The 11,261-nt window shown below is 38.6% G+C and overlaps 2 protein-coding genes across 3 annotated transcripts; one reads left to right on the plus strand and one right to left on the minus strand.

The window, feature by feature from the left end:
• Positions 1 to 32: 32 nt before the first annotated feature.
• On the plus strand, positions 33 to 9,490 carry LOC109636190 (adhesion G protein-coupled receptor G3-like). 2 transcript variants are annotated; one of them, XM_020097783.2, is made up of 19 exons: positions 33 to 178; positions 269 to 371; positions 851 to 958; positions 1,059 to 1,100; positions 1,603 to 1,638; positions 2,148 to 2,255; positions 2,554 to 2,592; positions 2,870 to 2,950; positions 3,358 to 3,517; positions 3,669 to 3,837; positions 4,183 to 4,317; positions 4,413 to 4,523; positions 4,612 to 4,648; positions 4,873 to 4,973; positions 5,149 to 5,270; positions 6,362 to 6,630; positions 7,083 to 7,176; positions 7,262 to 7,545; positions 7,932 to 9,490. In XM_020097783.2, the coding sequence occupies exons 2-19, from the start codon at positions 308 to 310 to the stop codon at positions 8,093 to 8,095; spliced, it is 2,124 nt and encodes a 707-aa protein (XP_019953342.2). In that variant the 5' UTR covers positions 33 to 178; positions 269 to 307; the 3' UTR covers positions 8,096 to 9,490. The 2 variants fall into 2 exon arrangements, with proteins under 2 accessions (XP_019953342.2, XP_069371587.1); XM_069515486.1 differs by having other exon boundaries at positions 67 to 178; positions 264 to 371.
• LOC109636191 (small kinetochore-associated protein-like) lies at positions 8,801 to 11,170 on the minus strand. The gene is made up of 9 exons (XM_020097784.2): positions 11,044 to 11,170; positions 10,750 to 10,778; positions 10,533 to 10,650; positions 10,040 to 10,069; positions 9,859 to 9,958; positions 9,652 to 9,766; positions 9,501 to 9,562; positions 9,139 to 9,213; positions 8,801 to 9,039 (listed from the first exon to the last, which is right to left on the minus strand). The coding sequence occupies exons 2-9, from the start codon at positions 10,769 to 10,771 to the stop codon at positions 8,911 to 8,913; spliced, it is 651 nt and encodes a 216-aa protein (XP_019953343.1). The 5' UTR covers positions 10,772 to 10,778; positions 11,044 to 11,170; the 3' UTR covers positions 8,801 to 8,910.
• Positions 11,171 to 11,261: the final 91 nt, after the last annotated feature.

Consider the following 11,261-nt stretch of genomic DNA (forward strand, 5'->3'; position numbering starts at 1 on the left):
GGACAGTGGCATCAGGATTAACTTCCCCATGACTCTTCCAGGAAAAATTTTATTTGCAAGACAAATGTTTTGCAGAGGGCGGCTGTGAAAAAGTCAGCTCGGCAACACAAAGTCACAAAACTGACGTAGTGTTGCTGCTCATGTTTAGTGGTTTGATGTAACTTCCAACAGAGAGGAGGTAAGAACTGAAATACTCCGTTCATCTTTGTCTGATGAGACCTGATAGAAAATACACACTGAAAGAATATTTGTTATTCATTTAGCGTAGCAGTGAATGGACCACACCTCTTAATGCCTTCAAAAGAAGATGACGGCAAAGTTCTGGATAACGTGGGTTTTGTTCTCAGGCCTTCTGGGGAATTTACCTGTTTGTAAGTAGAATCAATTTTCACATACTGATTGGAGGCTGTGTATCTCAGTTCAGTCTGTGTATAATGTTGTTTTATTCTCTTCTCTTAAAATGTAAAAGTCTCAGGCATAACTATGTTGTTATCATTAGAGCCCGACTGATACTGATATTTGTGGGATGACGTTATTGAACCCTTATGAAGAGAAATCTAAACTGAGGACTGATATTTCACAGTTTAACCAGGAACTTTCTTCTAAGCAACTTTAAATCAAAGAAAGCACAAATACAACCCAATAATAGAACTTGAATTTAGAAAATAAAGATAAATGCGCATCGTTACTATTCATAGTGTAAAATAAATGTTCACATCAGCAAATGCAGATACTTCTATGTCTGTAAAAGGCTCATATCCATAGATTGTTATCATCCATGCTTAAATAAAGGTGTAAACCTATAATGTTGAGAATATTTAATGTTTCTGGTTTGCTGTTGGTGTTTTAGCCCAAGGAAATACGATGAATAACATCAGGAAAATATGTTTGGAGAGGAAAACAATCTTGATCTTAGCTGACACCTTTAACTCCATCGTCAACATATCCAAGCGTCAAGGTCAGTGAAAAATGCGACAGACATTTTCATGACAGTAATTTTTGATTAATGACTCTACTATATACTAACGATAATGTACATATGGTTTGATGAAATTCAGACGATAACACCTGCCGAGTAAATAAGGACTTCAAAAAAGGAGGTAAGCTCATGCTGGGAGGGGAGAACTGTAATGACAGTATAGTCAGTGCTCTATCTGAGTCTTTTGATGAAGTAATGAAATATTCGTTAGGAGACTTCAATGAGTGATTTCAAAGACTAAATTAAATCCTCTCAGGTGTTTGTGACACTTCTGATTAATGACTCTACTATATACTATAATGTACATGTGGTTTGATGTATCTCAGACAGAAACCCCTGCAGGGCGTTTCAAAAGAAAGTTGAGATTTTTGTCAAGATATTGTGACAGTAGACAATCTTTTGTGCATCACATAATGAAACGAGTAGTTGTATTGTAATTTATTAATTTTATCTCAATTTAAACCCTTTTGATCAGTGTCAAGTCGTGTCCCTTGTTCATTCTGTAGATGTTTCTTACGTAAAAGTATGTAAGAGATGTAAGATTGATAATATGGAAAGGTATATTCTGGTCATTCTCTTATAGTTCAGTAATAATAATAGTAATAAAAAACTCTACTTCACAGTTTGCATCGTATTTCTGAACATGACGGCTAATGACGGTGAGTACAGACTTTTCAATTCAATTTTCAATTTAATTTGCATCGCGAGATACATTATCTCGAGGCATTAAGTCAGGTCGATAATAATAATAATGATAATAATAAGTATAATACAATAATGATATTTGTTGTTGAGTAGTGTTGGATCTGGATCTCGCAACTCTGGAGTCAGAGAGAGAGAGAGAGAGAAAAAGAGAGAGAGACCCCGGACAGCATCCTTCTCAGATGGGATCTTGATTTATTTATTTATTCATTTTGTTTTGTGTATAATTTATTTATTTAGCATTATTATTGATGTTTACTTTTAACTGGTGTAAGAGCAGTTTTTCTTCTGTTGAGGTTGTATAAATGATTTAGATTTACGTTGGTTATCAGAAGAGAGACAATATTATTTATGAGTTGTGTGTTCATCTGAGTGTTAAACATATATGTAATTATTACCACTTACTGTTTACAAGGAGTGTTTTTTGATGGTAATATCTGCCAGTATTTTGTATTTTAATTGACAGGAAATCCGGGGGAAAAAAATTCTTTTCAACTGCTGGCCCTGCCACGAAATAACATTTTGTATGTCATACATGGGAATTCTTGCTGCTCAGCACTACGCAATCTCACAGGTGATGGAACAAAACTGCAATTGACATATATTTTTTAAATGTGTATGGGCTCATGATATATATATATATGTGTGTGTGTGTGTGAATATAAAGTATTTGGACATAAAGGGCCTATTCTAAGGTAAAGAAAACAACAATCATACCATTTAGGTGAAACACACTCGTGAAAACATCACTAGGATTATTTCTGCCAATAGATCCCCCTCACTCACTTCATTCTCTTCAAATTTAGATGTGTGTGGCCTCTTGATGTGAATGAACTTTAAAGCTGATGATGTACTTTTCTTTTATAAACCAGGTTTTAATAGATCAAAACCTGACAACATCTTCAGAGGCGGTAAGCTCATGCTGGGAGGGGAAAACTGTTACGACATTATAGTCAATGCTCTATTTGCATGTTGATTTAAAGTTGGAATGATGAGTGTCTTTTGATGAAGTAATGACATATTTGTTAGGAGACTTAAATGAGTGATTTCAAAGACTAAATTAAATCCTCACAGGTGTCTGTGACGTGTAGTTTCTTATATATCGTTTCTTATATATAAAGTAGTTATCTTATATGTTATATTTCTTCATGATTGTGCAAAAATGTTAAAATCTGTTTTCATTAAAAGGAAATTGCACAATTAGACGGTTCAAAACAAAGAAGATATGTGAGGTCACTGACATCAATGAAACACCCTGCAGAGAAAAAGGTGCGTTCCCTTAAGATAAGCAGTAATAATAACAACAATGATAATGATCAGTATTATAGTAGTATGTGAGTGGATAAGTGAGAGAATAAGAGAGCGAGTGAGCAAGAGAGTGAGTGCGTGAGAGAGAATGGGTGAGTGAATGGGTGAGTGAGTGAGTGAGTTTGTGAGCAAGTGAGTGAGTGAGAGTATGACAGAGTGAGCCGGTTGAGAGAGAGAGAGAGAGAGTGACTGAGTGAGCGGGTGAGAGAGTGAGTCAGCAAGTGAGTGAGTGAGCGAAAACGTTAGTGAGTGAGTGATTGATTGAGTGAGTAATTTTAGGAGAGCATGTCTGCAGCTGTGCACAGAGCTTTATAATGATGCGCTCCATCAGAGCTGAGACTTTGAATAACCAGATCTGCTTCTTTCAGCTGAAGAGACGGATTGGAGCGAAACATTCTACACCATCAACATAACAGCAACAAACAGCAGCTGTTACAAGTGTAAAAAACTAGTGAGCAAGCCCAAAAATCATCTTGAAGTCAACACATCATCTCCCGCAGGAGAAGCAATAGACTCAGAGAAAGCAGGGTAACACATTCATTTATTAAATGAAGAGTTATTTAGGGAAATGTCATTTTAATTTCAGTCAGAAATAATAAGATCCACACCACCGCTGTACAAATGAAAGAGTTCCATGAGAGCTGATATGAAACATTGATATTTGTTCTTCTATCAACAGTGAAATCGTAAACAATATAAAGGATTTAGTCGCCTCCCTCAATGAATCTTCAGCATCCTTGTCTGGAGAAGGAATCCAGGGCGCCATCGTGATAGAGAGACATTCTGAAGATAATGACGATTTTGAAGAAGTCATGTTTGCTTATGCGTCTCGAGATGACAGCTTGAGTGTGAGTGCATTACTTTTTATTTGACCTTCATACATGTGCAATGTCATTAAAATAAAAGTGACTCGATGTTCATACATATGTGCGACTTTCAACTAAAACTGTTTTTTTTTTTATAATATATTCTTTTATTTACATCTTTTTCCACATGGTTTATTCTGTCAATTCAAAGTTTTCATATCTGCAAACAAAAACGTGGATATCGATACGTCTGCAAAAGGCTTTTTAATCATCCTCAGACTGAAACCTGTGTTCATCATGTAACTAATGTTGTAGAGAACAGAAAAAATAATGCTACTCACAAAATCATGCAACTCCTCCCGAAATCTCTTCTGCTCTTTCCTGCAGATTATCGGTGACAGAGCTTTACTGCCTGACTTTTCCAGAACGGTCAGGGTGCCGAAAGAAGCTTTTGGACAAGCTTTGAGCTTAAACGTCACTGTCCCGTTCGCAGCTGTTGTGAAATTCACTAACATGGCTCATGTAAGAACCAAATAAAAACAGTTTCCCCCTCAATGATGGAAGCACCTTTTATATACGACGACAGTAAGAGTTTGTTATGCTCACGATTTTCTCAGGATGAGAAGCAGGGAACTGTTTTACAAAATGAGGTTTTGGCGGTGGAAATGGGAGCCACGATCGCCAACCTCACAGACCACATAGACATCAATTTTAAGAACATGGATTACGTAAGTTGAAAACAACGTGCATAGTTAAATGTACGTCTTTACCATTCAAGAGCACATTTTCAGTGCAGCTCTGTTGATTTGTTCACAGAGGGGAATTCCATCTTGTCAATCATGGGACGGTAAAGGTAAGATGCTCGTAGAAAGTAATTTGTAAAGGACTTTATAAGTGCTATAGAAATAAAGTTTAATTATTTATCATGATTAATACAACATGAAATGCAGCTGAAAACATACTGCAGTCAAGTGCTTTGCATCTAACTCGAGTTGATGCTAATGTTTTTGTTCTTCATTCAAATACATTTATGAGGCCTCCAGTTCCTGCTCTGCACTGATCTTGTCTCACATGCAGGCAAGCTACCACAATGGACCGATGAAGGATGTCAGACGATAATAAATGGAACCAACATCTCCTGCCAGTGTTCACATTTGACGTTCTTCGCCATCTTGTTGGTGTGTTTTACTTCTTTTGTAACATTGATTTCCTTTCCCAGCGTGATGGATAATCTTCTGTACGGCCACCTTTTCAGTATCTCCCCTGCATTATAAATGTAATCATAAAAACCGTCGTGATTATCAATCCCAAAGTGCTCAAAACCGTTTCCCTGTGTTTTTTTCTCCTGTGCAGACTCCCCTGAATGAAACCATCTCTAGTTCTGATCTGGACAACCTCACCATCATCACGAATGTCGGCTGCGGCTTGTCCATGTTCTTCCTCTGCATCGTCCTCTTCATGCACTTTCTTTTAAGGTCACAATAATCAAACTGTATTTATGATATTGATATTTCATTTAAGGGACATTTTCTATTAAAATACAATGTGCTTCACGTGCTTCACTTCAGAAATGCACATAAAAATACACGAAGTAAACAAAGAAGATTTATCATTAATCGTTTACGAGTGCTTGCATGAAAATAGAGCTTTGTGCTTGACATCTTTAATTTTAAGTAAGAGTAAAAAGAGTTGAGCCTCTGCAGCTACACATATTTGATGTAAACCAGAAAACAACAGCTGAACATTGATGTAAATAAGGAGACGTCACAGAAAAACAGAACACTGTGGTAGCTTGTGTCAAAATAGTCACAGCATGGAAATGAGATCTTTGAATAGCAGCTTCTTTCTTTAGAAGGAAAAAGTGTTTACCCTTGCCGTGTCACAGGAATATCTCAATGTCACTGCTGTGCCAGCTTCTGCAAACAAACATTATCCAGAGATAGTAAGATCATCCTTTGTCAATACAGTGTATGATTATGTTATATTTAAATAAACTTTACTTAAATGGGTCCTGTTTTGAATAGAGACAGTTTTACATGAGTAACTTATAGAGTGTGTTTCCATGAGGGAGCCGTGGTTGCCCTGACGACACTCTCTGAGAGTCAGCTGTCAATCGTGACGCTTCACGACATTTTTATAGCATCAAATAACAAACGTATCAGAAACATGAACACTTGACAGGCACCGTGTTTTAGAAAAAATTATTAACTTGTATTTTGACTTTTTAGTTTGGCCCATGTTCCATCCACCAACATGGAGGGAGCAGGCCTTATTACCCATACTGCAGCCTGTCAACAGGTGGCGATCAAGAGGCTTTACTCTTGTGGAGCTGTCATGTTGTTCAGCATACAGTCAATAACTGGAAGCAGAACGTATTTGGTGTTTTTATTAAACAAACTAATACATGAGTGAATTAATTGTGTTTCAGTTTCAGATGTTTAACTTTTGAATTGACTCATCGTTTCTGACCCAGTCCTTCTTGCTCTTGGCCAAAACTCAAATCTATTTTTTCGATTTGCAAAACAAAAGGTTGTGAACCCTAAAGAAATCCCATCTCGTCTCACAGGAGGACCAAGGCCACTGACACCACGAAGATCCTGATCCACCTGGTGGTGGCCATGTTCCTGCTCAACTTCACGTTCCTGATCAACAACACTGTGGCCGGACTGAAGAACTCTATGGGTTGTAAGATCATGGCGGCGGTCATGCATTACTTCATGTTGGCCACCTTCACTTGGTTTGCTGTGCAGGCCTTCCACCTCTGCCTGCAGGTGTACAAGGGGGGCAACATCGTGATCCATCGGTACATGCTCAAAGTCTGCATCCTCGCCTGGGGTGAGTTCATATTAATAATTACTTGGATTTATATATTGAACCAAGGCAGCTTTACAGAGTCAGGAATACAAGACCAAAGATAGAACAAGCCAAGCACAGTGGTCAAAAGCCTTTGGGAGCAGATGGGTTTGCATCCATCCATCCATTTTCTTCCAATTAACCGAGATCAGGTCACGGAGGAAGACAGCGTGTCTGTTCTAGACATCCCTCTCCCCAGCCAGGCCTCAGTGAATGCCCAGGTTCTCAGGGTGGCTACCAGGGCTTGGTTTCTGAATGACTTTTATTTCCTCTTTCACAAGCATTTTTCAACATTTTCACTGTTTTTCTCAGAGAACAATCAGTGAAAATGTTTACACATTTAGAGAACTGATATCTACGTGTGTGTGTCACGAGGCGACTTTTGCGTTTCAGACGTGAATTGATTGTTGTTCATTTTCTTCCTCCGTTTCCAGCTACACCCAGTGTGATCGTGGTTTTCCTGCTCAGCTTCAGCAAATATGGTGAACAAGTCATACACACTGATGACGCTGTCAAAGATGTGACCATGTGAGTGAAGCGAGATCATAAGTTATCTTTTATACACAGATTTTAACGGTTCCTTTTCTTTACTGACATATGCTTCTGTTCCAAGGTGCTGGATAACTGACGAGAATGCCCACTACATTGTCAACATAGGCTACTATGCTATAGTCTTCCTCTTCACCTTCACCACCCTCACCGTCATGCTGTCGTGGCTCTGTTATCTCAAGAAAACCAAAGCTGACAACCAGCAAGCTAACCAAAATGGCATTAGCATCATGACTATCATGGGACTGTGCAGCATGCTGGGTGTCACGTGGGGTTTTGCCTTCTTCGCCTACGGTGACCTCCGGATTCCCTCCTACTACATTTTCACAACTCTTAATTCTTTCCAAGGTATCTGTGATCAGTTCGGGTCTAGTAGAACTAATAGTCTGTCAATTTATCTGATGTGATTGTTTAATTTATTAATTAAGACCTATTTAATACTCATTGCATTCCAGCCAGATTTTTCCCTCAGAAGTAAAGAGAGATCAGAAAACAGCTAAAGAAGGAATTAATGTCAGATCCACATTTTTTTAGGTGAACAGAAATGACATTTAATGTTTGAAATATAGAGCGAACTCAATTAACTGCACTGAAAACGGAAAGGTAAACAAAAACAACATGGGTAAAAAGCATGTACTGTGAACTGTGAAGAAAAACGCCAATCAATGAGTGTAACATACAAATACTAGAACCAGAAAAAAACTTGTGAGTGACCACCTTTCTTTGCCTTGTAGGTTTCTTCCTTTTCATCTACTACTACACCAACAGAAACAAGGTGGTGAGGGACACCGGCACCTTCAGTGACTCAACAAACGCCAGTAAAACCACGTCTGTCGGAACTGATCTACATATCTACAGCAACCCCTACGCCAACCAGCTGGAGAAAAAAAACCCTTAGCCTCAGAGGATGACTGGTTCAAGCAAGTACAGAGTCAACTGGAGAGTGTACGAATGTAAAACATAGAGCTGTAATAACAGGTGTATCTCATGCTTTTTTTCTTTATCTCAGGACCACAGTTAAGTTTGGATAAGTTTATACAGTGAGGATTAGAAAAGAGTGTTTTGTGCAATTTAATAAACTGAATATAAAAAATAAATATTAATGCAAAGCTTAAAGGTAAAATAGCTAAATATTATAAAAAGCTTTAAACCGGTGAAAGGTTTTTTTGTTGTTGTTTTTTTTACCCGGGTGACCCAACTGAGGCCCATCAGTCCCCGGCTTGTATCCAAGTTACATGCTCCTTCGTGGATCCCCCCCCCCCCAACGCATTTTCTTCTCTCCTGCAACTCTATAATGTCAAGAAGTATGAGAGCTCGGTGTAAAGACCGTCCGGCTAAGCCCCTGCGGTCAAACTCAATGGGTTTGCAAAAGGCAAAAGTTAGAATAGTCAGACGTTGAGACCAGATTGTCCAGCTGCCAATCATGTGCTGTAGCTAGTGACCCAGCTAGAGGCCCCGCACTCCAACCGTTTTACACCTGCGGCTTCACTCACGTCCTGATTCTGGAGCCGCAGGTGCAAAATATTATACATCCGGCTGTAACCATACGAATACGAAGTGGGAAATCTTATGTTTTGACTGAAATATGGAGAGGGATAAGAACAATGAGGAAATCCGCTCTTTATTTTTAGTCACTAACATTAAAACACAAATTGAACATTAATAAAGTTTCTCATACAAACTCAATTCAAATGAATAGATTATTGTACATTATTAAAGTAAGAGAGCCTCCGCTTCCATGAGAGCTTTTTCCATCTCAGCAGCCTCCAGCGAGAAGTTCTCCCTCTCCTGCATCATGGGTTCTCGTGCGTTAGCGAGGTCTGTCATTGTTGCTTGGATTTCCTGCAAGTGTGTAAAGAAGGGACATTTTAAATACACCGCACACATCCCTAACATCATCTACAACAAATTGATCAAGACAAAATGGTGACTCTGTCTCACCTCTAGCCGAGAACGTTGCTGAGATGCAATTTCACCAAAAGTCCTTAATTCGTTCAGCAGGTCTGCGGAGACACTCTGAAGAAGAGAAAAAAATGAGTTGACTCGATTGTATATATAACAACTATAAGCCTTTGCATGTGTGAAATACAAATATATAGATTTATTATACATATTTCTTAAAAAAGGGAACTTTCTTTCTCAGGACTTGTAGGGTTATCAGGTATGGAACAAATTAATAAGTGCATGTTTAGAATTTCCTCTGTATCACGTGTTGTAGTTATTTTTGGGAGTTGGATTCAAATGTACTTTAATGAAACATGAAATATAAATAAAAACTCTGCATGTGAAAAAACTTTATCTACCATTGCTTCTTTCCGTTGATCTTCGTTTAGTTGTGCAGCTTCTCCCACCCTTCCTCCTGAAACTAGACAATGTATTCATGTCAATTTCTATCAAGCAACCAATAAAACAGAGCAAACTCAAATTTAGAAATTGGAATGGAAACATATTCACCTGGGTCTATATTTGCTGCGACAAGGAGAACATGGCAGTCCTTCAGGTTTTTCTGTACATCTGCATTTTCCTTTTCTATGTCGCTGAACTGCAGCTCCAACTCAGCGACTCTTTGCTGCAATTAACAAGGACGTTAACAAAGTGATATTTATTCATAAATAACTTCTGAAGGATTAATATAAGTACTTTATTTTGTGTCAGTCGCACCTGTGTCTCTGTGAGGTTTTTCTGCAGCTCCTCATTGACGGTCATCAAATGCAGATTTTGCTCCTTGAGCTCTGCCTCTTGCCCATACCGTGTGGAGACTCTATGGAGCGGTGCAACATATTCAGTTGTAAAAATGAAGTTCACTACTTGGTCTGGATATGCAATATAGTCTGTGACTTACCCTTTGTGAACTTTAGGAACAACATTTTTCCTGAAAGACAAAAGGGAAAAAATGTTACTCAATAGCTGTGAGGCAAACGTACAGACACAAAAGAATTCCAGAAGAAACTGCAGAACGTGGTTTCCTGCCAAATCCATTTGGCATTTGAATTGTGTATAATACATGTTCCTAAATGGTAAATTAATATATAATGACTTTTGTTACCGAAGACACATAGATTTACATTTACAGCACGCTGTTATATGTTGTGCTTCTTCTATCACACACTGTCGGCACAGGGGAAGTTTGGGATTCAGTATCTTGCCCAAGGACACTCTGGCATATGGACTGGAGGAGCGAGAGCGGGATATAACCACCGACATTATGGTTACTGGAATCATGCCTACGAACCGAACTGTAAACTGTAAATATATGTATTGTTAAAGTCCATCTCTCTCTCCATGATTTGAATTTACTGTTATTGTTTGTGTACAGGCTGTAATTTATTTCTTGCCTCTGCGTGTTATCTCTCTGAGGTCTGAGGACTCCATCTGATCTCGGGGCAGCGTTTCCTGTGTCTTTGGATTCATATTTACGACCCGTTCTCTTAGTTTCTGCAGGAACCTGCAAACCTGGACGAACACACAATCAGCCATCAGCTTTGTTTGACTTTACCAAATTAAACACACATTGACTTAGTGAAAATAGAGCCTCTAAATGATTCCGCTTACCTCTGGGAATCTTTGTAGACATTGTTGACCTGTGATGACAAACAATCCAATTAAGTTTAATTAGCTGTTTATCCAATTAAACCATTTTCAAATAGGTGCTTATTTTATTTGTAGACAAATTCAACAGCCACGAGCTCCCAAACCTTAAAATACGCGGATCTTAAAAATGGCCATATTGTGAATGGAGTTTGGTGCAAAGCAAACAGTGAGAAGGAAAACTAGCTGTAGTTCCGCTGGCTCAAGTGTAACTTACGTATCCCACGTTGGTGAATAACGCTAATAAACGACGCTTACCTTCAGATTTTACGTTGAATACGAAAGTTGTCAACAACCAAAACATGAGCCGCAGCAAATTTTAAAAACGTCCCGCCCTCTGTGTTCACTTCCGGACCCCTTTTTTGCCTCATTTCCGGTACACATAAAGTACTGCATAAATAAAGTTATACCGGGGGGGGGGGGGTTGTCCACTTGTTGTATTCGACAAAGAAAAAAGAAAAAGTTCTTAACTATTT

Source organism: Paralichthys olivaceus, chromosome 19 (genome assembly GCF_024713975.1).
Source record: "Paralichthys olivaceus isolate ysfri-2021 chromosome 19, ASM2471397v2, whole genome shotgun sequence".
Taxonomy (NCBI): domain Eukaryota; kingdom Metazoa; phylum Chordata; class Actinopteri; order Pleuronectiformes; family Paralichthyidae; genus Paralichthys; species Paralichthys olivaceus.

Excerpts from the sequence above, each read along its gene's own strand:
- LOC109636190 (XM_020097783.2), top strand. The coding sequence starts at position 308 with ATGACGGCAAAGTTCTGGATAACGTGGGTTTTGTTCTCAGGCCTTCTG. Across the intron at positions 2,256-2,553 it reads AGCACTACGCAATCTCACAG|GTTTTAATAGATCAAAACCT; the intron begins GTGATGGAACAA and ends TTTATAAACCAG. Across the intron at positions 4,524-4,611 it reads ATTTTAAGAACATGGATTAC|AGGGGAATTCCATCTTGTCA; the intron begins GTAAGTTGAAAA and ends ATTTGTTCACAG.
- LOC109636191 (XM_020097784.2), bottom strand. The coding sequence starts at position 10,771 with ATGTCTACAAAGATTCCCAGAG. Across the intron at positions 10,070-10,532 it reads CAGAGAGATAACACGCAGAG|GAAAAATGTTGTTCCTAAAG; the intron begins GCAAGAAATAAA and ends TTTGTCTTTCAG. Across the intron at positions 9,767-9,858 it reads AAAACCTCACAGAGACACAG|CAAAGAGTCGCTGAGTTGGA; the intron begins GTGCGACTGACA and ends TGTTAATTGCAG.